Below are 22,815 nucleotides of genomic sequence, written 5' to 3'. Positions count from 1 at the left end.
GGGGGGGGTCCCGGGGGAGGCATGGCCAGGGCCGGCTGCGCCCCTCCGCGCCTCGACGGCTTCGTGCTCACCGAGCGCCTGGGCACCGGCACCTACGCCACGGTGTACAAGGCGTACGGCAAGGTGCGGGGGTCCCGAGGGCGGTCGGGGGGCCCCGAGGGGGGGGTCCCCGAGGGGGCGAGGAGGGCTGGCGGCTGCAGGGTGGCCTCTCCGGGCAGAAGGACACGCGCGAGGTGGTGGCCATCAAGTGTGTGAGCAAGAGGAGCCTCAACCGAGCGTCGGTGGAGAACCTGCTGACCGAGATCGAGATCCTCAAAACCATCCGGCACCCGCACGTCGTGGAGCTCAAGGACTTCCAGGTGGGGCTGGGGGCTCCGTGGGCGCAGGGGTCGGTGAGCCGAGGGGCGCCGCGGTCCCCTCGGTGCCGGAGGCCGGGGGACGCGGTCGGGGCGGCCTCCGGTGAGCCTCCACACCCGGCCTCCAGTGGGACAGCGAGCACATCTACCTGATCATGGAGTTCTGCGCCGGGGGGGACCTGTCCCGCTTCATCCGCACGCGGCGCCTGCTGCCCGAGAAGGTGGCACGCGTCTTCCTCCAGCAGCTGGGTGAGGGCCTCCTCCTCCTCCTCCTCCTCCTCATCCTTGTCCTCCTCGGGGAGGTGCGGGGCTCTGGGGATGGACCTCATCCTCCTCTTCGGGGAGGCGCGGGGCTCTGGGGACGTTTGGGGACCCGCCGCCCCACCTGCCCCCCTCGCCCCCCCCAGCCTGCGCCCTCAAGTTCCTCCACGACCACAACATCTCCCACCTGGACCTCAAGCCACAGAACATCCTGCTGAGCGCCCCGGACAACCCCCAGCTGAAGCTGGCAGGTGGGTCCCCAGCCCCGGCTCCCCACGGGGGGGGGCGCGCACCGGGTTCCCCCCCCAGGCCCCCCCACGCTCTCCCCCCGCAGATTTCGGCTTCGCGCAGTACATGTCGCCCTGGGACGAGCAGCACGTGCTGCGGGGCTCCCCGCTCTACATGGCCCCCGAGATGGTGTGCCGCCAGCAGTACGACGCCCGCGTGGACCTCTGGTCGGTGGGCGTCATCCTCTACGGTGGGTCCCCCTCCCCGCGCCCCCCCCCGGCACCTCGGCCCCCCCCCGGCTGTCCCCGTCCCAAACCGGGGCCAGCCCCACGGTGACATCCAGCAGCCCGCGGGGCCGGCACCCGCAAGTCCTCGGCCCGGTGGCCCTTGGGGGGGGCCGGGGGGGGGGTTTTGGGATTCGGGGGGTCCCCCCAACCCCCCCCCCCCGATGCTGCCTTCCTCGCAGAGGCACTTTTTGGGCGCCCCCCCTTCGCCTCGCGGTCGTTCGCCGAGCTGGAGGAGAAGATCCGCAGTGACCGAGCCATCGAGGTGACCTTCGGGGTGGCGCGGCCGCCGAGCCGGGGGGGGGGGCGGGTCGGCCTCACCCCCTTCCTTGCCCCCCCCCCAGCTGCCCAGCCGGCCCCCGCTGTCCCCGGGCTGCCGGGACCTCCTGCGACGCCTCCTGGAGAGGGACCCCCGGCAGCGCATCTCCTTCGAGGACTTCTTCGCCCACCCCTTCGTCGACATGGAGCACGTGCCCGGCCCCGAGAGCTTCCCGAAGGCGGTGAGCGGGGCCGGCCCCAGGGGGTGGGCAGCGGTGGGGTGCGGTGGGACCGAGCCCTGAGCCCCGTCTGCCCCCTCCCCAGACCGACCTGGCGGTGGAGGCGGTGAGGAAGGACCAGGAGGGGGACGCGAGCGCCGCGCTGGCGCTCTACTGCAAGGCCCTCGAGTATTTTGTGCCTGCCCTGCGCTGTGAGTGCCTGGGGGGCTGCGGGGGGCCCGGGCTGGGCCACGGGGTCCTGAGGGGGACCTGAGACGTGGCGCTGGGGGGCTTCAGTCAAAGGAGAGGGGATGTGGAAGGGGCTGGAGCTCGCCTGGTTTGGGTGCAGGATCAGTCCTGCCGGTGCTTGGCACCCCCAAGCCCCGGACCTCGGGGCCCCCTGACCCCTTCTTTGCCCCCAGATGAAAGCGACCCCCGCCGCAAAGAGGCCATCCGGGCAAAGGTGAGCGCGGGGGGGGCGGGCTGGGGAAGGGCCGGGGCACCCCATCCGATCCGGGGGTTGCCCCCGTCACCCCAAAGCCCTGGGGGGGCTGCCTCACCCCGCCCCCCCCAGGTGGGGCAGTACATCTCGCGGGCGGAGGAGCTGAAGGCGCTGGTCACCTCCGACAGCAAGAGCCTCCTGCGGCAGGGCAGCCCAGCCAGGGAGGTCCTCAAAGGTGGTGTTTTTTTTTTGGGGGGGGCACCGCTGGGAACCAGCCCCCGGGGGTCTGGCAGCGGGGAGGGGGGCTGAGGGCACCCCAAAATGTCTCCCTGCAGAGATGGCCAAGGACAAGCCGCGGCTCTGTGCCGCGCTGGAGGTGGCGGCAGCGGCCATGGCCAGGGTGAGTCCCGGATTTCGGGGTGCCAACACCCCTGGGGTGGCAGGGGGGGCGATACCGGGGGGAGAAGGAGCTCCCGGAGCACCCCTGGAGGTACTGGGGGTCCCTTGCAGGAGGAGGACGGCCGAGACGATGGTGACGCCTTGGAGCTCTACCAGCAGAGCCTGGGCGAGCTGCTGCTGCTGCTGGCCGGTGAGTGCCCAGGGGGGGCGGTGGGGGTGCCGCATCCTGCCCCCCGCTGACGCTGCCTCTGCCGTCTCCAGCAGAGCCCGCGGGGAGGAGACGGGAGCTGCTCCACGCCGAGGTGAGCCCCAGACCTGCCCCTAAACCCCGCTCGCCCCCCGGGCGCTGCCCTGACGGGCTCCCCTCCGCCCCCCAGGTGCAGACCCTGATGGCCCGAGCCGAGTACCTGAAGGAGCAGATCAAGGTACGGCTGCCTCGGGGGGGGGCTCCAGGGGGCTCCGGGGGGGTTGGGGGCTGGCACCTGCTCCTCTGCCCTTACAGGTGCGGGAGGCGCAGTCCATGGGCAAGGAGGTGCTGGCGGAGCCCGTGCGGAGCTGTGAGTCCCCAAACCCTCTGGTCGGGGGGGGGCCGTGGCTGCAGCCCCCCGAGTGACCGCGTGTCCCCCCTGTGTCCCCCCCCATGTCCCCCTGCCCCCCCCAGCCTGCACCGTGCAGTGACAGCGGGACGAGGCCAGGCGTTGGCAGCGGGAGGCGTCCCTGCCGCGACCGTCTGCTGCCCTGCCCTGCCCGCGGCGGGCGGCTTATTCCACCCCAGTTCCTCCGCTGGCTGCGCGTTTGGGCGCCCGCTGCTGCTGCTGCGTGCAGGCTCTTGCGTGCACAGCCCGGAAGAAAATGATAAAAAAAAAAGACACACACACAGAACCCATCCTATCTGCGCTGGAGAGCGTCGGCACGGGCACCGAGCGCGCTGCTCGCCTGTGCCACGAGCTGCTGCCCGCTCCCAGCCTGCGCTGGCGTGCGGCGAGCAACACCGGGAGCAGGGCTCGCCTTCAGGGAAACGCCAGCGCAGACCCCGGCCCCGCACACCGCTCCCTCCCCGAGGGCAGGATCCGGCCCCGCGTGCGCTGCGCCCCGTGGGGACGCCCGAAAGCCCTGGTCCCTCGGGGCTGTCCCCAGCTGCGGTCGCTCCGTGGCCGCGGGGGGGTCTGCCTGCCCTGCGGGGCGGGGGCCTCATCTCCGCAATCTGCTTTGTTCCCAGGGAATGTAATTTATTGCCTCCAATAAATATGTTGTTGGGGGTTCTCCAAGTGGCTTATTCCGTGCCGCCGCTTTTGGGGGTCGATGCTCGGGGCGGCCCCGCGGGTCCTCCGGGCTGCGACCTCTCTCTGAGGCCGTTGTGCGGGATTGTTTTTATCGTTACCCTTCGGAGCAGCGATTATATCCCCGGGCTTTAAAGAGCTTCCAAGCCTGCCGCCCTCCCCACGCTGCCATCCATCACGTTCGCCTTCACGCTCTGCCGAAGACGCGGCCGGATCCGGAGCGCCGCCCCCCCCCCCGGCAGGACGCGGATTGCAGCGGGGTCACCCCAAATCTCTTCAGTCCCCGTGGGGTTTGCAGCGATTTGGGGGCTGCCTCGGCCCCTCGCAGCCCCAGCTCACCGCGGCTCTGGGTTCAAAGGAGGGCTGGGGGGAGCTGGGGCAGTGGGGTTTTGCCCCCCCCGGTTTTAAGGTGCTGCTCCCAAAGCCTCTTACGCATGGGGAAACAGAGATGGGGGTGCCCCTTCCTGCAGCATCCCGCGGGGAGATTTAACGGGCCACAAAAAAAGACAATAATAAAAATAAAATAAAAAACAAAGCGTGTGGTGGGGATCCCCCCGCCCTTCCACCCCATAATTGCTCGTGTGAGGCTCTGTCCTCCTGCTCCCCGCTCAGGGCCGCCCTTCGCTTCTCCCGCAGCACGGAGGGAGCGCAGCGAGCAGTGCACAGGGAGCTCCCGGGCTTTATTCCGGCGGTGCCGCGGCATGGGGACAGCACGGTAGGTGTGGACACTCGGCGGAGCACAGCGCACGATCACAGCACGATGGGCACGGAGGCGATTTTCCCTACACACAGGTCGCTTTTCCCCCCCTTCTCCGGCGGGTCCCAGCCCGGGGGACGGAGGGCGCGAGGCCACCCCTTCGCCGTGTCCTCAGACAGCACCGAAACCTCCTCCTTCCCCCCCAAAAAACACAACCACAGCACGCACGGGGACACCGGCACGGACGGAGCAGGGGGGTCTGGGGCAGGGGCTCGGGGCTCAGGGGGGAGGACCCGGCTCACACAGGGGGTGGCGGTGCCGGGGGGGTCCCCAGCGGGACCCTTCGCTGCGAGGGAGAGGGGACGGAGCCGTCAGCCGGGTCACATCACGGCGCATTTCTCGGCCGACTGCTTCAGGTCCTCCAGCGTGGCCGAGGCTTTGTCCTTCAAGGAGTCCAGGTCCAGGTTCTGGATGTTGCTGAGCTGGCCGATGACGGAGTTCTTCTCCTCCTCCTCCTCGTTGTCCTGCTCGATCATCTTGGCCAGCTCCTTGGGCAGCTCCACGTCGCCGCCCACCAGCTGGATCTGGTTGTCATCCGTTTCGTTCTGGAACAAGAAAGTCAGGGCAAGGTGGCGGTGGTGGGGACGGGACACCTCGAGCGTGAGGAGGCAGCAGAAGGATGGGGGCACGGAGCCGAACGAATCCCTGTTCCCCCCCAGGAGAAAATCTCCCTCTCTTCTTGTCTGCCTCGCTTCGCTTTGGCAGGAGAAAAATCCCCCAGCTGCTTATTCCCCGGAGCTGCAGCAGGCGTAAGAAGCACTGGGGTGCTCCGTGCCAACGATACCCAAAAAATGAACAATGTCCCTTGGCCGAGCTGGCCTTCCCCGGCTAAAATTAGCCCGGCTCCATTCAGAGCGTTCCCCACCGAGGGGTTCGGGAAGGATCCGGCCCGACGCGGGGCGCGCAGGGGGGAGAGGCGCTGGCGGCAGGTCCGAGAGCGGCTGAATTGCCGCTGATTGAATTGTTGGGAGGGAATCGCTCGCGGGGCGGAAGGTCCAAAATAGGAATCCATCTCGGGAAACAAGCGGGTGCCAAATAAGCCAGGAGCTGGCTGATCCAGCCGGGGGGGAGCAGCGCCGGCTCCGCGCGCGGCTCTGGGGCTGGGAGCCCGGTGTGAGGGCGGCTCTGCCTGGCAGGGCTGGAGGTGGGGGCAAAAAGGAGGAATTGGGGGGCTGGGGGCCTGTGGGGGGGGGGGGTCCTGCCCTCAGGGTCGGGGGCTGGTGGTGCTGGGGTGGCTGTAGGGCTGAAGGGAGGGATGTTTTTTTAGGGGAATGGGCTTTGGGATTTGAGCTTTGCAGCCGAAGCCCCCCCGGGCAGTGCCCCCGGTGCGCCCCGTCCTGGCCCCGCAGCGGGGGGGTCCCTGAGCCTGCCCCCCGCGGCCGTACCTTGGGCAGCCGGTACTTGTCTCGGAAGTGGGACCTGAACGTGGCCCTCTCCGCCTTGCGCTGGGCAAACTGGGCATCTCTCTCCATCCTGCGAACCGCACGGGGCAGTTACCCCCAGCTGGCACCCCCATCACCTCTGTAACCCCCCCACAACCCAGGTACCCCCCATCCTCTCCGCAAAGCCCCGGTCCCCCCGCTTTCCTCCCCCGCACGGCGCAGCCAGAAAGGAGAAAAAATCCCCGAGGAAGCGGATTAAGGGATTAGGGGGGTTCATTAAGCAGCCTCCTGGCCCTGCCGCCCCACCACTGTCTCTCCCCAGGCCCCCCAGGCGCAGGGAGCCCCGGGCCCCCCATCCCATCCCTGTCCCCCCCCCCCCCGGCACTCACTTCTCCTCCACCAGCTGCCGCTGATACTCCTCATACTCCTCGCGGGTCATGCCCTGAGCCTCTGCCGGGGACTTCTCGCCCTCGCTCTTCTCCTCGCCGCCCAGGCCACCCGTCAGGTTCTTCAGCTGCCCCCCCACCATGCTCTTCACCATGAACGCCATGGCTGCGGGACCGGGGGGGCGAGGAGGGGGGGTACGGGGCAGATGGGGTGCTCAGGGAACCGGGAGATGGGGGTATCGGGGGCACCAGGGATGCTCGGGGATCAGGGAGGTGGGATGCTCAGGGGGTCGGGAGATGCGGGTACTGGGGGTACCGGGGAGGTGGGATGCTCGGGGAGCTGGGAGATGCAGGCAAGAGGCGGACCAGGGAGGTCGGATACTCAGAAAACGAGGAGATGGGGGTACCGGGGAGGTGGGGAGCTCGGGGAACGGGGAGGTGGGATGCTCAGGGAGATGTGGGCACCGGGGGGACGGGGAGCTCAGGGAACCGGGAGGTGCGGGTACCAGGGGTACCGGGGAGGTCGGATGCTCGGGGAACCGGGAGGTGGGATGCTCAGGGGACGGGGGGATGCGGGAACCGAGAGAAGCGGGGAGGTCGGGTGCTCGGGGAACTTGGGAGGAGCGGGTTCCGGGAGTCCCGGGGAGACGGCAAGGTAAGGGAACCGGGGAGACGGGGAGCCGAGCTAGCGGGGAGCCCGAGGGAGCGGAGCTCCGGGGGCCAGAGGAACACGGGGTGCCGGTGTGCCCCGAGAACCGGCTTACCGCCGCGCCGGGGCGCCGAGCAGCGAGGTACCGGCGGCGAGCTGCGGGCTCGGGGGTGCCGGCGCTCGGCGGGGCCGCTCCGCTCCTCCCCGGGGCTGCCCGGGGAGCGGCGCCGGGGTTCGATCGGCTCCGGTGTGAGCGCGGCAGGGGCGGTGCCGCCTCCCCCCGGCCCCCTCCGCCCCCCCCCCCCCGACCGAGAGGCGGAGCTGCCGCCCCCCCAGCCCCGGCTGGAGGAAGGGGGGGTCCGGGAAACTTCGCCTCGGGAAGGAGCCCCCCGAGCAGCCGGCCCGGGGGTGGATGGAAACTGCTCGTTCCCCCCTCCCCCCCCCGTACGCTCCCCCCCCGAGAATGTGCTCTTTTGATTATTTTTTTCTTTATTTCCCCCGTTCCTGGAGGATTTAGCACCCCGCGGAAGGCAGGCGCAGCACGCACGAGTTGCAACTGTTGTTCGCTCCTCGCCGGGAGGATCTGGCGCGCCCCGCAGCTTGCTATTAACGATGTTAATTAATTCTAATAAAAGCTGCTGCTCCCTGCAAGTGCTGCCGTGTGCCGGAGCCTGGCGTCCGTCGGTCACAGCGCAGGGGGCTGAGGAAGGTGCAGGCACCCACTGGGTTGGGAAATTCCCTCTGCCCCCTGGCTTTCATCCCATCCCATCCCATCCCATCCCATCCCATCGCATCCCATCCCATCCCATCCCATCGCATCCCATCCCATCCCATCTCATCGCATCCCATCCCATCCCATCTCATCCCATCCCATCTCATCCCATCCCATCCCATCCCATCCCATCCCATCCCATCCCATCCCCATCCCATCCCGTCCCATCCCATCCCATCCCCATCCTACATCCCCATCCCATCCCATCCCATCCCATCCCCATGCCATCCGATCTCCATCCTACTTCCCCATCCCCATCCCATCCCCATCCCATCCCATCCCCATCCTACATCCCCATCCTACATCCCCATCCCATCCCCATCCCATCCCATCCCATACCCCCATCCCCATCCCATATCCCATACCCCCATCCCCTCCCCATCCCATATCCCATACCCCCATCCCCATCCCATATCCCCATACCCCTCCCCACCCCATCCCATATCCCATACCCCTCCCCATCCCATATCCCATACCCCTCCCCATCCCATCCCACCCCATACCCCTCCCCGCCCCATTCTCCCCCCGGCTGCAGCCCCCCCAGGCCTGGGGGGCGAGCAATGGCTGGCTCGGCGACGCGCCTCCCTTCCAGATGGCCAGCCTGGCTTTCGTGTACGTTTCTCCCTCTTTTCTTCTCCTCTGGTGAAAACGCGAGCGCGTTTCCCAGCTCTCAATCCCGGCTTGGGGGAAATCATTTCATTTCGGAAATTTAAGGACAATCTCTGCAGATTAAAATGATGGAACAGCTGTGAAGCGATAGAATAAAGCGAACGGCGAGGGAGGGGACGCGGCCCATCTCCTCCCTTCCCCCCTTGCCCAAGGTAGCACCAGGCAAAACTTGGTCTTAAAAGGAGAAAAAATAATAAATAATGGTGTGTGTTCCCCCCCCCCCGCGGTGTCTGTCTGGGGCTGTGCTCAGCTGAAGGTGCAAATTGCTTCTCGCCGCCACCGCCGGGGACACCCGAGGCAGCGCCTGGCACGAGCCCGCTGTCACCCGCAGCACCGCGCCGAGCCGGCAGCCGCAGCCACCGTTTTGCCCTTTTCCCCCTGATCCGCGGGGGCAGCCCACGGAAAAAGCCAGCCCGGAGCTTTCGTGCCCGGCTCCCAAGCCCCGAGCGCTCCGCAGGGCTCTGCTGGCAAACCTGCCAAGTCTGGGGAAAGCTGGGGGCAAAGCGGGGTGAGCCGGGGGGCTCCGGCCTCGGGGCTGGGCCCCGGTGAATTCGGTGAATTTTGGTGAATTCCCGAGCACCCGGATCCGGGCTGGAATAGCGCCCGCAGCGCGCACGTCGGGAGGCAGCGTGAGCTAACAGCGAGAGACTCCAAGTCAGGACCGATTTTTGCAGCTGGGTTGGATGGGTCAGCTGCCGCCTAGCCTCCCTGGCTGCCGAAGGGAGAGGAAACAGCTCGTGACGAGCCGAGCCGCCCGGGCGAAGCAGCGAGGTGAAAAGGAGCGCGCGGGCCCCAGCTGCCGGGGGGGTCCCCAGGGACCGGCCTCGGCGGCGTTTCAGGGGGAGGCGAGGGCAGGGGGGGCACAGGGGGGTGCAGAGCCCCAGCGGGGTCTGTGGCGTAGCCACAAGCTCAGCAGGAGCTGGAGGTGCCCCAGGGAGAAGAGCCACGAGGTTGCCCTTTGCGGCTCGCCGCGACCCCAGGGCGCTGGTGGCACTTGTGGGCACGGAGCAAAAGGGCGAGGAAGGGGCATTTCCCTCCCAGCCCTGGGGAAATGACCTCAAGGAGGCCTCCCCTCGGGGGTCCCGCCTGGAGGTGGCACTGAGGGGACAGCGGGGGTCCCGGCGGGGGGCCGTGCCCAGGGGGGTGCTGCCAGGGGGCTGCTGTCCCCCGGCGCCGCCCTGCTCCCTCTCCCCGAAATGTATTCCAGCCCCAGTGAGTCATCCTTCCTCCCGGGGCTCTAACCTGCGGTAATGAGATGCAAATCCTCGCATGACCCATTATATTAGCTTATGCTATATCACACATCCCTGGGGATTAGAGGGGGGCAGACGAGATGTCCCCCCCGTGGCAGCCGGCCTCAGACGCGCCGGTGGGAGCTGAGGCTCACTCCCCAGCGCTGACGCCTGATGAGAACAGGATGCTCGGGTTCCCTCTGCCCTAAATCCCGCAGGCAGGCGTGCTCTCGGCTCCCCTCTCCAGGTAAGCAGGGAACCAGCCCCCACGCCCCACCTGCAGGCTCTCCCCTCAGCCTGGGTTTTGGGGGGACCCTGCAGAGGACCAGGAGACGCCAAGGATCCCAGGAACGGCTCTTGGGGTGGTGTAGGGGAGTTTGGGGACCTTCCTGCCCCTTCACGATGCCCCTGCTGGTATTAGAGGGGCGAACAGGCTTCACATCTCCACCCGGAGGGGTTGGCCCCCCAAGAGGACATCTGTATGGCACTGCCCCTCCACAAGGTCCCCAGAAAGCCAAGCCTGACCCCGAGCTGCTCTCTGCAAACCCTGCTCACACACAGACCAGGGTCACCCTCCCGCTGCCTGGTCCTGGTGCAATCCTCCCTGAGACGTGCCGGGCATGGTGTCATCGGTGTCACCGCCGTGCCAGGCTGGGCAAGGCCACCCAAGGCGGGGAAGCCCCTGGGGGACACCTCGGGGCCCCTGGGCAGGGTGATGGAGGCTGGAAAAGACCCTTCAAGCCCGTCAGGTCCGAGCACGAGTAGGTGAGCTCGGTCCTGGCCAGGTTTGTGAGCGTGGCAGGGGGAGGAGAGGAGGCGTCACTTCTAAATAAAGCAGAAGTCACGCCGACACCTCCCCGCCGGCTGCCACTTGGTGTGACGGGGACGGGCACGGGGACGTCGGGGGTGCTCACCGGGGCCGGGCTTCGGGGCGTCACCAGGAACAAAAAGGTTGTGGTGGCAGCGGAAAGGAGATGGGTGGGGAGATGGAGGGGGCTGGGGAGGGACACTGAGGGATGACGGAGGGATTTGGCTGGGAGGTGTCGAGGGATGGCCACGGGGGGATGCCAGGGGCGTCAACGGGCTTGGGCAGGGAACCCCGAGTGACTTTGGAGGGGATGATGGAGGGGTCCCCTTGGGGACGAGGCTCCCTGTGGGGCAGGGGGTGCCTCCAGGCCGGCAGCACGGGCAGCGAGGTCAGCGGCGAGCGCGGTGCCGTGGCCAACGCGGAGCCTTCCCCCCAGGCTGCCTTAATGGCCTTAAGGGGAGATGAAAGGCCTGCGCGTGGCCGCAGGCATGGAAATGGAGCCACGGCTGCCTTCTGGGACCGGGGAAAAAGCCACTTCGATGGAAGGCCTGCCTGCCCCGCTTCCCGCAGCCGGGCCGTGCGTTCCGGAAAGCTGCTGTCACCGCCTGGGTGAGGAGCAATCCGACGGCAGGAGGCATTAGTGCGGTTATTATTATTCAGCATCAGCCCTCAGTGATGTTCACAGGGGGCAGGGAGAGCCGTCACGCAGCTCGTTGCCGCTCATTTGGCAAGATGGAGCCTTCCAGCTGACCTTTTCTGCTCCGTGCCGGGGCAGCACTGACCCTGGGCTACGCAGCACATGTTACACCATGCGATGAATTATTGCATTTATTTATTTGTTTGCTTACTTATTTACTTATTTATTTATGTACCTATTTATTTACTTATTTATTTACCTATTTATTTACTCATCTATTTATTTATCTATTTATTTACTTCTTTACTTATCTATTTATTTACCCATTTATGCATTCATTTAGCTCGTGTTTAATTGGATCACGAGCCCTCGTGCGCGCGCAGCAGCCCCCCTCCGGGATGCAGCGCTTGTGGCCGTGGATGGGGCCACGGGGGAAGGAGCCGCCAGGTCTCCCGCAAGGTAACACCCGTGTATCATGCCCAAATACCTCTGTATTTCGTAAGGACTCGCCCGTGCGCGGCAGCTGCCCCTGCTACGTGTGCACACATATGTGGGAAGGCGCGGGGGCACCCGCGCGGTGACACAAATGCGCCCGGACAGACACACGGCGCCGCGGAGCCAGGCACATGGGGACACCACGTGCCGCCGTGCTGCTGGTGGTGCACAGCCAGCCCCGAGCAAAGGCACGCGTGCACACACAGGTTTTCCCCGAGGGATCTTTGCCGAGCTCGCCTCGGGTCCTGGAGAGCTGGGAGAAGGAGCGGGGCGAGAGGTGCCCGGCACCGCGCGGCGGCGGGGACGTCTCCGCGCACCCCGATAAAAATATCCCTCGTGCTCAGGTCAACACGCAGGATGCGCAGATGCTGTCGGGGCTGCGAGGGGTTTGGAGCCTGCCCAGCGAGGAGGCAGCGGCAGGAGCCGTAATTAGGGCTGGGGATTTGCCCCGAGCAGCCCCGAGCCCGCCCAGGCGCATTGCGCCCCGCTTTTTGGGGCGGATGCGCCGTGCAACCCCTGCAACTAATGCCAGGGTGCCTCCAGGCCAAAAAAGGGGGAAATAGGGGAATTGGGGAGCAGCAAGCAATGGTTACAGTCAGGACCGGGGGTCTGGTTGCCTTTGAAGCGATTCTCTGGTGGATTTTATTTTTTTTTCTGGTTTGCTGAGAAGAGGGGGAGGAAGGCTCTGCGCATGGCTGGCTGCCCTGGCTCAGGGGCTCGTGGGTGAGGGTGAGAGTGGAGGGTGAAGAGGAAGAGCCTCACCTGAGGCCAAAAAAAGGAGAAGGGAGCAGAGGGCAGGGATGGGGCACGCAGAGCATCTGAGGGGCCGATGCATCAGGGCTTGCTGTGCAGCCCCCCCGTCTTCCCCGCCCCAAAGGCTGCTCCGGGGATGCTGAGCCCCCCGGCCCTGCTCCAGCCTGGGCTGCGTGCCCAGGGCAGGCAGGCTGTTCTCCGGGCTGGCGGGGGTTCTGCAGCTGATGGAAAAGCCCCAGAACGCCTGGGGGAGACATCAGCTGCTGGGACACGGGCTGCTCTCAGCGCCCCGCCACCTGGCAGGCTCCGGGGGGGAAACTGAGGCAGGAAAGGGCTGGAGAAAGGGAAAATGAAACTCCCAGCAGGCCAAAGGTTGGGATTTCCCACATCGTCCTGGCTTTGGGCACAGGGCTGAGGCCATCAGCCAGCAGGAATTGGAGGCAGAGGGACAGGGGACAGCAGTTTTGTCCCCCTCGCTGTGCGCCCCCCCCGGCATGAGGATGCATCTCGCCCTTTCAGGAGCTGCCTTCTCACCAGCCATGGACGACTTTAATCTTCATAAGCCCCCGAAGTAAAGCTGCTTATCTGCGCCGGGAAGAGCCGTGGCTGAGGCCAGGAGAAATGAAACCCTACAGAACCCCGGCCCCATCGCATTCCCCCTCCCTGCGCCCGGGTACCCCCAGTGCCCCCAAACCCAGGCAGCGCCGCGGCGCCCTCCCCGCTCCCCAGGCTGCAGCCCCGCAGCAGGGGCACCGCGTGTCCCCCCCAGATCCTGCCGGGGACCCCATTTGGGGTCATGCCCAGGACCCCGAGGCTGGGGGGGGGGGGGGCAGAAACAGAGGGTCGGGCAGGCGGGCCGTGCCGCGTCCGTATGGAATGGTTTTTATTACAGTTTTAATCTCACAGTCGGTAGCATTACATGAGAATAAAGCACTGGACAGGACTGGAAAAAAGGCCTCTGGAGACAGCATGCAAACATTGCAACGAGTTTAAAGCAAAACAACCCAAAAAAGCGTCGGGGGGGGACGCCGCCGCGCTCTCCCGGCTGGGCGGCGAGTCCAGCGTCTCCCCGTGAACCATCACTTCTGTCGTCGGGGTTTCCTTTCCTTCGCGTGTGTCCGTTTCATTGGCTTATTTATTTTATTATTATTCTTCTTTATTAACCTTCTCCTTTCTCTTTTTTTTTTTTTCTTCTTTTAATTACATTAAAAAATAAGATTCGTACTTTAGTAAAACACCCAGCGCTCAGCTGGGCGCCCTGCTTGAAATAATAAAAAACAACAAAAAAGACAACAAAAAAATAATAAAACAACCCCCCAAAACTGAGAACGAACAAACAAAAAAATAAAAATAAAAACCACCCCAAAATCCAAGAAAAAAAAGAGCCTGGGAGACCAAAAATGAACCTGACGGGAAAAAAAAAATCGGATTTGGAAGTTTGGAAGCGACCGGGCGGCTGGTGCGAGGAGGAAAAAAAGGGGGGGGGGACGCCAGGCACCACCAGGCACCCCTGGGCCCCCCTCCCGGCCGCTCCTGCTGCCTCGTGGGTGCCCCCGAAGCCCCCCGGGGTGGGCTGGGGGAGCCGGGGCCGCCCGGCCGGCGGGGGCTCTGCCCCTGGCGCTGCTGGGGGGGTGGGGGCCGCCCCCAGAGCCCCCCCTCACAGGTAGAGCTCCTTCTCTTTGATATGCACTAGCTGTTCGCGGAGCTGGTGGAAGGACGGCCGGTGGCCGGGGTCCAGGGTCCAGCACTTCTTCATCACCTCGTAGACAATGGCGGGGCAGCCGTCGGGGGCGTCCATCTTGTAGCCCTTCTCCACGCGGGGCACCACGTCCTTCAGGGGCTGCGGGGACGGGGGGGGGTCTCAGGGTGCTGCCCCCAACCCCGAAACACGGGGAGGAGGAGCGGGGGGGCTCCCCGACACCATCAGGCACTTACGATTCGCGGATAAGGCACTCGCCCGAAGGAGTAGATTTCCCAGAGGAGGATCCCGAAGCTCCACACGTCCGACTTGGTGGAGAATTTCTGGGGGGGGGGGGAAGAGAGGCCCCGTGAGCGGGCTGGGGGTGCGGGGCGGGGGTGCGGCGCCGTCCCCTCTCCCACCTTTTCTCTAAGCGCTTCCGGCGCCGTCCACTTCACCGGCAGCTTCCCCGTGTCCTGCGTGGACGACGCCTCCTTGGTGAGCCCGAAGTCGCTGACCTTGGCGATGTTGTCCTCCGACACCAGCACGTTCCTCGCCGCCAGGTCCCGGTGCACGAAGTTGTTGGCCTCCAGGTACTCCATGGCTTCACAGACGTCTCTGGTGGGGCAGGGGGAGGGCGTCGGGAGGAGGGACACTGCCACCAGGGGGGACACGGCCCCAGAAAGCCCGCTCTTCCCTCGCCTGTCTTCCCAGCAGTGTGCCCAGGGCGTGGGGTGGGATGGGCAGGAGGAACCCCGTGTCCCTGTGTCCATGTTCCCATGTCCCTGTGTCCCCACATCTCCATGTCTAATGTCCTCGTGTCCCCACGTCCCTGTGTCCCCATCTGTACATCCCCATGTCCCCATATCCATGTCCCCATGTCTCTGTGTCCCCACATCCCCATGTCCCACATCCCTGCGTCCCCATATCTGTACACCCCCATGTATCCATGTCCCCACATCCCCATGTCCCCACATCCCCATGTCCCCACGTCCCCACATCCCCTTGTCCCCACATCTGTACATCCCCATGTCCCTGTGTCCCCATGTCTCCGTGTCCCCACAATCCCATTTCCCACATCCCCATGTCCCCATATCCACACATCTCCACGTCCCCGTGTCCCCATCTCTGTATGTCCCCACATCCTCATGTCCCCATGTCTCCGTATCTGTATGTCCCCGTGTCCCCATGTCCCCGTGTCCCCACATCCCCATGTCCCCACATTCCCGTGTCCCCCCGTCCCCGCGCCCCCCCTTGCACTTACAAGGAGAACTTGAGCAGGCACTCAGCGCCCAGCACCGACCTCCCGCGCGACCGCAGGTAATCTACTAGGCTGCCCTGCAGGGACAGACAGCGACAGTGCCACCCCCACCCCAAAACGCCCCGCCGCCACCCCAAAACAGGCCCCAGGAGGACAGCAGAGCCGGGGCACAGCCCTGGGGGCTCCTGGGGACAGGGACAGCCCCAGAGCGAGGGGCAGGGGGCTGAGGGAGCAGGGCACGAGCGCGGGGCCGGGCTCTGCCCCCCCCGGGGCCCGGCCTCACCTTGGCCATGTACTCGGTGACGATGTAGAGGCCGCTCTTCTCCTCCACGATCACCCCCAGCAGCTGCACCAGGTTGCTGTGGCGGAGCTGCCTGCGCGGTGCGGGGGGCTCAGGGCAGGGCCGCCCCGAGCCCCGTGTCCCCCCCCTGTCCCCGTGTCCCCCCCAGGCTGTACTCACGTCATCACGGACGCCTCCGCCAGGAACGCCTGCGCCGTGGCGTCGTTTTTAATGCACTTGACAGCCACTTTGTTCCCCCGGTAATCGCCCAGCATCACGTCTGCGGGGCGGGAGGGATGGGCATGGGGGGGACGGGGATGAGCCGTGGCCCCCCCGCCCCAGCACCCAGACCCCAAAGCATCGCCCCGGCGTGGGGCCGCATCGGGTGCGGGGAACAAGGCGCCGCTCACCTCCAAACTCCCCTTTGCCGATGATCTGCAGCAGCTTGAGGTCCTTCATGTTGAGGGCCCAGCCGCCTTTTGGGGGGGGGAAGGAAATTAAGGGGGGGGGGTGTCCGGGGACGGGGACGGGAGCTGGGGAGGGGGCACGGCCACTCACTGCGGGAGAACTCGTCCTGCGCCGCCACCGTGCCCTCCATCACCTTCGGCTTGATGAGGCGCGTGCAGAGCCCGTCGGCGTCCGTGGTGTAATGCTGGGGGGGGGACACGGGAGGGGGGCACCGGATTGTCACCCGCAGCCACGGGTGGCACCGCGGGGACGTGGCGAGGGGCTGGGGGGGCCCTGCCGGGGCCGTGCCAGGCTCTGCGGCCCCACCAGGTGGCAGCACGAGGCCGTAAATGGGACCGGGGGGCTTGGGGGGGTCAGTCCCCATGCATCCCCCATGGCCAGCCCCGATGCATCCCACAGGGGTCCCACTGCGGCTCGGGGGTGTCCCCATCCCTCCTCCCGCCCCCGTCTCCCCCCATGGCCAGCCCCGATGCATCCCATGGGGGTCCCACCGGGGCTCGGGGGTGTCCCCATCCCTCCTCCCGCCCCTGTCTCCCCCCGTGGCCCGTCCCGACGCACCCCACGGGGTCCCACAGGCTCTTGGGGCGCGGCGCGGCCCCACACCGCCTCCAACCCGCGCCCCCCGCTCACCTCCACCAGCTGCATGAGGTTCTCGAAGTAGACCTCCTCGTCGATGCTGAGCTTGCTGGAGGAGTAGATGATGCGGTAGTGCTCCACCTTGCCCTCGCAGCTGACGCACAGCGTGTAGTCCCCGGGGTAGTTGGTGCTCTCCCGCACCAGGAACAGCCCCGTCTCGGGGGGGTACAGCAGCCGCTCCGCCTGCTCCCGCGTGATCTTCCCGTGAAACCACCTGCGCCAGGACCGGGACAGGCGGGTCGAGGGGACCCCCGTGGCCGAGGGGCAGGCGGGACCCCCGGGGCAGCCCCTTTTTGCCCCGCTCCTCGTGGGTACTCACGGCATGAGGCTGAGCTTGATGCCGGCCTTCACTCCCTCCCGCTTCTGCACGTAGTTGGCGGGGATGATGCCCTCCTGCCCCACCTTGTTCTTCGCCTTGTACCAGTTGGGGTCCTGCGGGGACACCACGGGGGTCACGGCGAGCCCGCGGCCCCTCCGGGGGGTTCACCCCGCCGGTCCTCAGCAGCACCCAGCGCCGCTGCCCAGCCCCAAATTTCTCTCCATCCTCCCCCACCGAGCCGCCTCCCTTCCAGGGGAGCGTTAACTAACGAGGCCGTCAGTTAATTAACCCAACGCCTGGCCCCATTCCCGGCCCGTGGGGACAGCGGAGCCAGGCGGGACGCCCACGCGGGATCCCACGCTCAGGCTCCCTGCCCGCGGCACCCGGACACGGTCAGGGGGAGGACCCCGCGCCACCCCCCCGGGGGCTGGGGGTGCAGGGGGGCATTACCTTGGTGACCGCGACGATGGTGAGGACATCCCCCTTGCTGAAGGGCAGGTCCTGCTCAGCGGTGCCGTGGAAGTTGTACTTGGCGATGCACTCCGTACCGGACGGCCACACGGCCTGGGGGGGCCAAACAGGGCCATGTGAGCCCCCCGCCCGGGGGGTGCCCCCCACCCCGTGCCGCAGGGGTGCTGCTCGGCCCTGCCCGGCGCTCACCTGCATCCCTGACATCTTCTCAGGGGGGTCGGGGGCGCGAATCTCACGGGAGGGACACGTCACTCGGTACCATGAGACCTGCGGGGGGAAAGGGGCCGCTGAGAAGGGCCCCGCCGCCGGGACGGGCACGGCGCTGCAGGGCTCAGCCCTGCGGGGCTGGGTCCGGAGCCTCCGCTCCCCGAGGGGGTTTTGGGGGGAAGCTTCTGCCCCCAAAGTGCCCAAACCCAACCCCAAAATGTGACGCCCATGGAGGAGCAGAAAGCCACGGCAGACGGAGCACAGAGCATCCCCGCAGGATGCCCCAGGGAGAGGAGGACCAGCCCCAGGATAAATCAGAAAACACCGCACAGCGCCGTTGCTAAAAGATTTGAGAAAGAACTAATAAAATCCCATTTCCCACAGGATAAAACCCATCGGCACCCCGGGCGTGGGTGCAGCCTTGTCCCCCCACGGGGTCCCAGGCCGGGCTGCATCCTGCCCTGCGCGTGGGAGGGGAACAAGCCCGGCTTTATCCTCGCTGGCCGGCGGATGAAGTCAGCGGCCCCAGAATCAAACAGGGCTTTTCTGGGCTGAAACTCGGGGGCCTCTCCCTGGGAGGGGACAGTCACAGCGGCCGGGAGGGTCCCCGAGCCGTACGGGGTCCTCAGTGGGGTATTCCCCCCCTTGTCACTGAGACGGCAGCACCGAAATAACCCCGTGCCAATTCAGCGCTGCGAGCGGCCACCGCTCCCAGCAGCCACCAGCAGCTAAAAATATTTTGGGAAGGAGGAACCGAAAGCGGGGGCAAGGCCCGCGGAGCCGTGAGGAGGAAGAAGATAAGGGGCAGAGCAGCGGGGAGGAAGAGCTGGGGTGCGGACGTGGCCCCATCCGCCACCACCCTCGTCACGTTTTCGGGGGGTCCAGAGAGGTGCTGAGCACCGTGCCCGCCGTGGGAAGGGGTTTGGGGCCGCCGAGCCGAGCGCTGGGCTTTCCGCCGTGCCCATCACGGTGGCATCGGGCCCCGCACAGCGTGTAGGTTTCCCTCCCGGCCACGCCGCCGGTTTTGGGGCCGTCCCAGCGGCCGGGTCTGGGCGCAGAGAAGCGTCCCCAGATCGAGCTCTCGGGCTGCGTCATTTCCTCGCCACCCCCCCCCCGAAACCCCCCCGCGCGCTGCTGCTCTTCATCCTGCTGCCCCGAGCCTGCGCCGTGGCGGCCAAGAGCGAGCTCCTGGGAACGCCGCCACCGGGGGGGGGGGGGTCACCCCCTGGGACCCCCCCCGTGCGCCCCATCCCATCGGTCCCACTGCTGGAGGGGCGCCGCAGGAGCCGGGGGAGCATCGTGGGGAGCGCTGCGCCCCACAACAGCCCCGCCTTCGCCCACCATCCACACCCTCATGCTTCTGCACCTGCTCGAGCTCGGTTTTCAGGCTGATTTTTGGTTAAACCCCGAGGCGGGACGTTTCGGGAAACGGGCCGGGTACCAACGGTGCAAAACGCAACCCGACAAAACCGGGGAGGGAACCGCCGAGCCCACGGAGGGCTCCTGCTCAAGCCCCATTTAAGCCAAGCTGCCTTTTTTCTCCCTTTGCTGCAATTTAAGCTTTTTCTTTTGCTCTTCCTCTACTGAGGAAGAACCACCATTTCCACCCCCCTTGTTCCACTCGCCCTGTAACGACCTCACCAGCAGGAGCTGGACCCAGACCCTCTCTGGGGACTCTCCAGAGGGGGGACGTGTCCGGCCGCACGGGGCTTCACACGGCAGGGCAGGCCCAATTCCCACGGGAGCACCACCCCGTGCACGGCCGCGGAAGGAATTTCCCATTTCTGGCTTTTTCGCCCCCGTTCTCCAGCTGTTGCTCAAGAGCATCCCCCGAGCGTGGTCAGCGGTCCCCAGCGGCTCCCCGCGTGGTTAGCCTAACAGAACCGAAGGGAAGGAGGGGGCAGGAAGGAGGTTTTGGCTCAGATTTGGCTCCAGCTGCACAGTCCTGGCCCATGGGAAATGGTTCGGGGGGTTCCCCGCACGGCACGGGGCGCCTCCTGTCCCAGGGATGCGATTTGGTCCCGGCGAGGCTCCTGGTACCCGGCTGCGGATGCTTCTGCAGAGCCCTCAATGCACATCCCTCGTGTCCCCGCAGCGCGTGAGCACCCCTGGGTGCCACCAGCTGGACGCAGCCAGGACACCCGAGGAGTCGCCCCTCCGGTGCTGGGAGCGGGATCACCCCGACCCCCGCCTTCCTCTTCCGCATCCCAGCGCTCGCCGTCTTCCTCCCCAGGGTCCTTTTTAAGCAGCAGGTTCGTTTTTTTATCCGCACCCAATTCCTGCTTCAAAGCCAAGGCTGGAGACTTCGTGACACGCACGTGCCCTGAGCGAGGAGCGGTGGGGCCGCTGCCAGCCGGCCCCAAAACGCCCTGATGCCTCTGAGGGATGGCGAGCAGAGCTCCTCGGGAACCAGACTCTGCAGCCAGCAGCCTCCTCGCGCCGCTCTCTGAAGTCCAGCCTTTCTTTGGGGCGTCGTGACGCAAATGGCTCCCAGGGTGCTGGGCTCAGCTCCTGGTTTCTGGGGGATCTGGGGAGCTTGGCTGCCCCATCCCGGACCCGGGCACAGCGAGCCGCCCCCTGCCCTGGGCTTGAGCATCCTCTGCACTGCTTGGCACAAAAAGCCCGGTCTGGGGTTCTACAGCACGCTGATAATCCAACAGGCTCTCAGCGGCGGCACAAGGCAGGGAAACCTCTGTCCTCACCAAGCACCAGCACTTCTCCTCTCCTTGGGGACAAGGAAGGCTCCTCGCCTGCTAGGTGTCCCTGCAGGAGCCACACGGGGCTGAAGCCGCTGCCCCTGCGAGGATCCAACCACTGCTCCGGCAGCAGGCGGATGCAAAAAGGTGAAAAACCAGGAAAAAACTCCTCCCAGCCGGGGCTTTGCGCTAGGAGAGCCGCTCGCCTCTGCGCGCGGTGCTCCTGCCCGCAGCGCTGGAGGAAGCTGCCTTTCCCACAGCCCCGTGACCTCCCGGAGGAGCTGCTGCCGCCCCGTCCCTGCGCTGCGGGGCCGGGACGAGGCCCTCTGGCAGAAAACTGGAGCGTGGATGTCGAAGGAAGCGTCACTCACACGGGGAAGCCTTCCCCGCGCATCCACCCTGCTCGGCAAAATCCCTCCAGCGGAACGCCTCCCCGCGCTCGACCCGAGCCTCTTTAAACTTCAAAAAAAGCACCAGCAGCCCAAAAACAGACAACATCCTCACTCTCTCCAAGAGATCTTATCGCCTGTTATTACAAGTAACACCTACGATTACCATAATCGAAAGAAAAACGTTCCTCCTTTATCTCATCAGCGACTTGGCTGCGCTCTTGCAGACGGTTTCGCTGCTCCAACTGCCTGGGCACCGAGCGGCGGGCCCCGAGAGAGGAAAGGGGGTGTTGTTCCTTTTCTATTGCTTTTTTTAAAAGAGAAGAAAAAAATGAGAGAGAGAGAGAGAGACACGGTGTTGCTGTCAAACCACAAAAGGCGCCTGGGGGATAGTCAGGGGCAGGTGGAGGCCCTGCGAGCGCTCGAGATGCTGCTCTGAGCCTCCGCTACATGGCGGGGGCTTTCCTGGTCTTTTTCTCCTGCAAAACTGGAGTGGTGTCACCGGACCCGATCATCCCAGAAATTCCTGGTGCTCGGTGGTGGCAGGGGACAGATGGATGGACGGCTCGGGAGGGCGTCCCGCGGGGTTTATCGCAACACCGCTCGCTGTCGCGAGGCTTCGCGCTGCGTCGCTGCCATCCCTTCGCCGCCCGAGCCTCTGCTACTCCCCGTCCTCAAACTCCGTCCGCGGTGGGGTGGGATCCTCGGGGACCTCCTCCGCCCGCGGAGCCTTTGGGATGCTCTCCGGGACCCATGCCCGCGGGTGCCGGCGCGGCTCCGGAGGGGACGAAGCGAGGCCGGTGCTGTCCGATAGAGGCTGGCAGCCTCCTCCTCGGCCTCCTCAGCCCCTGCCGCTCTCGGCGAGCCTCGCGAGCGCCGTGCGGGGCCGCAAATGACCCGCCACCGCCTCGCCGACCCTTCGCACCTGCGGCGCGACGCCGAGCGCCCACCGCCGCTGCCCAGCGCCTCTCCAGCACCCCGCCGGGCGGAGGCTCGGCCTCCTGCCTGCCCCCCGGCCTCCTGCCTGCCCCCCGGCTCCGCACGGCTTGCAGCCCCCCGCAGCCCCTCTCGGCTCCCCCGGGGGCCCACCCGCAGCCTCCCCCCGGGCTCCCCGGGGACCTCCGGACCCTCCCCGAGCTCCCAGCGCCCGGCGGAGGCTGCGACCCGCCGCTGCCTCCGGTGATGCTCGGCTCGCCGGGGGGGGGTCCCATTGTGTCGAGGCCGCCCCGAGCCCCTCTCCCACCCCCGGGGGGGGCTCCCCCGCTTCCTCCCCCCCCTCCCGGCCGGTACTCACCTCCCCGCGGAGGCCCCGAGGGAGGGGTCGAGGCCGGGGGCAGGGGGCCGAGGCCGGGCAGGGGCTCAGCCCGCCGCCGGGTACTCCATGCGGCGCCGCCGGGGGCCTCCGGGCTCGGGGGGGGGCGGAAGGGGCGGAGGAAGGCGAGCGGCAGCCCGGCGGCTCCCAGCCCCGCCGAGCCGGGGCCGCGGCGGGGAGGACGGAGGCGGGGAGGCTCGGCCCGGTGCGGGGGCTCCGGGGTGGGCTCCGAGGGGCCGGGGAGCGGGGCTCGGGGGCGCGGGGGGGGCCGGCCCGCTCCGGCCGGGGCCTGGCTGGGAGGAAGCGGCGGCCGGAATCGGGGAGCCCGGAGCACAGCGCCTGCGCCGCGCCCGGGGCCGGCCTCCGCCGCCGAGGCCCCGCCGCGCCACCTGCCGGGCACCGGCACCGGGCTGGGACGGAGCGAGGGGGGCTCCGGCGGGGCGCCGCCCGCGGTCCCTTCCTGCACCGCCTCTGGTGTCCTTACCGCGCCTTCGGTCCCGTCCTACATCGCCTTCGGTCCCTTCCTGCCTTGCTCCTGGTCCCGTCTTGCCTCGCCTTTCATTCCGTCCTGCATCGGCGCGTTGCCCTTCTTGCATTGCCTCTGGTCCCTTCATACATCGCCTTCACCCCTTCTTACATTGCCTTGTTTCCCTTCTTCATCGTCTTCATTCCCTTCGCCACCCTGACTCCCTTCATCACCCTCTTTCCCTTCTTCATCACTGTTATTCCCTTCTTACATCACCCTCACTCCCTTCTTCATCACCCTCATTCCGTTCTTACACCTCCTTTGCTCCCTTCTTACACTGCCTTCCACCACCCTCTCTCCCTTCTT

The 22,815-nt window shown here is 66.7% G+C and overlaps 3 protein-coding genes and 1 long non-coding RNA gene across 7 annotated transcripts; 1 reads left to right on the top strand and 3 right to left on the bottom strand.

Moving 5' to 3' along the window:
- Nucleotides 1–6: 6 nt before the first annotated feature.
- On the top strand, nt 7–22,160 carry ULK3 (unc-51 like kinase 3). 4 transcript variants are annotated; one of them, XR_004753626.1, is made up of 17 exons: nt 7–123; nt 219–359; nt 485–605; nt 764–868; nt 952–1,095; nt 1,312–1,394; nt 1,474–1,629; nt 1,712–1,817; nt 2,028–2,068; nt 2,180–2,282; nt 2,383–2,447; nt 2,558–2,636; nt 2,708–2,748; nt 2,824–2,871; nt 2,949–3,003; nt 3,108–3,178; nt 22,127–22,160. XR_004753626.1 is itself a non-coding variant. In XM_035336111.1 (16 exons), exons 1-16 carry the CDS (start codon nt 22–24, stop codon nt 3,122–3,124), a joined length of 1,404 nt encoding a protein of 467 aa, XP_035192002.1. In that variant the 5' UTR covers nt 7–21; the 3' UTR covers nt 3,125–3,325. The 4 variants fall into 4 exon arrangements, 3 of the variants coding, with proteins under 3 accessions (XP_035192002.1, XP_035192001.1, XP_035192003.1); XM_035336111.1 differs by lacking the exon at nt 22,127–22,160 and having other exon boundaries at nt 2,711–2,748; nt 3,108–3,325; XM_035336110.1 differs by lacking the exon at nt 22,127–22,160 and having other exon boundaries at nt 3,108–3,325.
- Nucleotides 4,386–6,517, bottom strand: CPLX3 (complexin 3). Its single transcript, XM_035336120.1, has 3 exons — nt 6,255–6,517; nt 5,869–5,956; nt 4,386–5,028 (listed from the first exon to the last, which is right to left on the bottom strand). The coding sequence occupies exons 1-3, from the start codon at nt 6,413–6,415 to the stop codon at nt 4,804–4,806; spliced, it is 474 nt and encodes a 157-aa protein (XP_035192011.1). The 5' UTR covers nt 6,416–6,517; the 3' UTR covers nt 4,386–4,803.
- On the bottom strand, nt 13,132–22,034 carry CSK (C-terminal Src kinase). Its single transcript, XM_035336113.1, has 13 exons — nt 21,966–22,034; nt 17,569–17,646; nt 17,359–17,472; nt 16,909–17,021; nt 16,584–16,803; nt 16,044–16,137; nt 15,896–15,961; nt 15,666–15,765; nt 15,489–15,579; nt 15,209–15,282; nt 14,367–14,562; nt 14,202–14,288; nt 13,132–14,106 (listed from the first exon to the last, which is right to left on the bottom strand). Exons 2-13 carry the CDS (start codon nt 17,581–17,583, stop codon nt 13,924–13,926), a joined length of 1,353 nt encoding a protein of 450 aa, XP_035192004.1. The 5' UTR covers nt 17,584–17,646; nt 21,966–22,034; the 3' UTR covers nt 13,132–13,923.
- Nucleotides 13,133–22,815, bottom strand: LOC118172293. The gene is made up of 3 exons (XR_004753628.1): nt 22,801–22,815; nt 20,302–20,311; nt 13,133–13,442 (listed from the first exon to the last, which is right to left on the bottom strand). It is a non-coding gene; the product is annotated as an uncharacterized LOC118172293 (long non-coding RNA).

The sequence above is a fragment of the Oxyura jamaicensis genome, chromosome 10, assembly GCF_011077185.1.
Source record: "Oxyura jamaicensis isolate SHBP4307 breed ruddy duck chromosome 10, BPBGC_Ojam_1.0, whole genome shotgun sequence".
Lineage (NCBI taxonomy): Eukaryota > Metazoa > Chordata > Aves > Anseriformes > Anatidae > Oxyura > Oxyura jamaicensis.
Note: the sequence above shows the minus strand (reverse complement) of the source record. Positions and strands in the feature narration are given on the sequence as shown.

Coding starts and splice junctions, on each gene's coding strand:
- ULK3 (XM_035336110.1), top strand. CDS start 22: ATGGCCAGGGCCGGCTGCGCCCCTCCGCGCCTCGACGGCTTCGTGCTC. Junction 606..763: donor CGTCTTCCTCCAGCAGCTGG/GTGAGGGCCTCC, acceptor CGCCCCCCCCAG/CCTGCGCCCTCAAGTTCCTC. Junction 2,637..2,707: donor GCTGCTGCTGCTGCTGGCCG/GTGAGTGCCCAG, acceptor TGCCGTCTCCAG/CAGAGCCCGCGGGGAGGAGA.
- CPLX3 (XM_035336120.1), bottom strand. CDS start 6,415: ATGGCGTTCATGGTGAAGAGCATGGTGGGGGGGCAGCTGAAGAACCTG. Junction 5,957..6,254: donor CGGCAGCTGGTGGAGGAGAA/GTGAGTGCCGGG, acceptor TGCGGTTCGCAG/GATGGAGAGAGATGCCCAGT. Junction 5,029..5,868: donor ACAAGTACCGGCTGCCCAAG/GTACGGCCGCGG, acceptor TTCTTGTTCCAG/AACGAAACGGATGACAACCA.
- CSK (XM_035336113.1), bottom strand. Junction 15,766..15,895: donor CGGCAAAGGGGAGTTTGGAG/GTGAGCGGCGCC, acceptor CCCGCCCCGCAG/ACGTGATGCTGGGCGATTAC. Junction 15,283..15,488: donor TCACCGAGTACATGGCCAAG/GTGAGGCCGGGC, acceptor CTGTCCCTGCAG/GGCAGCCTAGTAGATTACCT.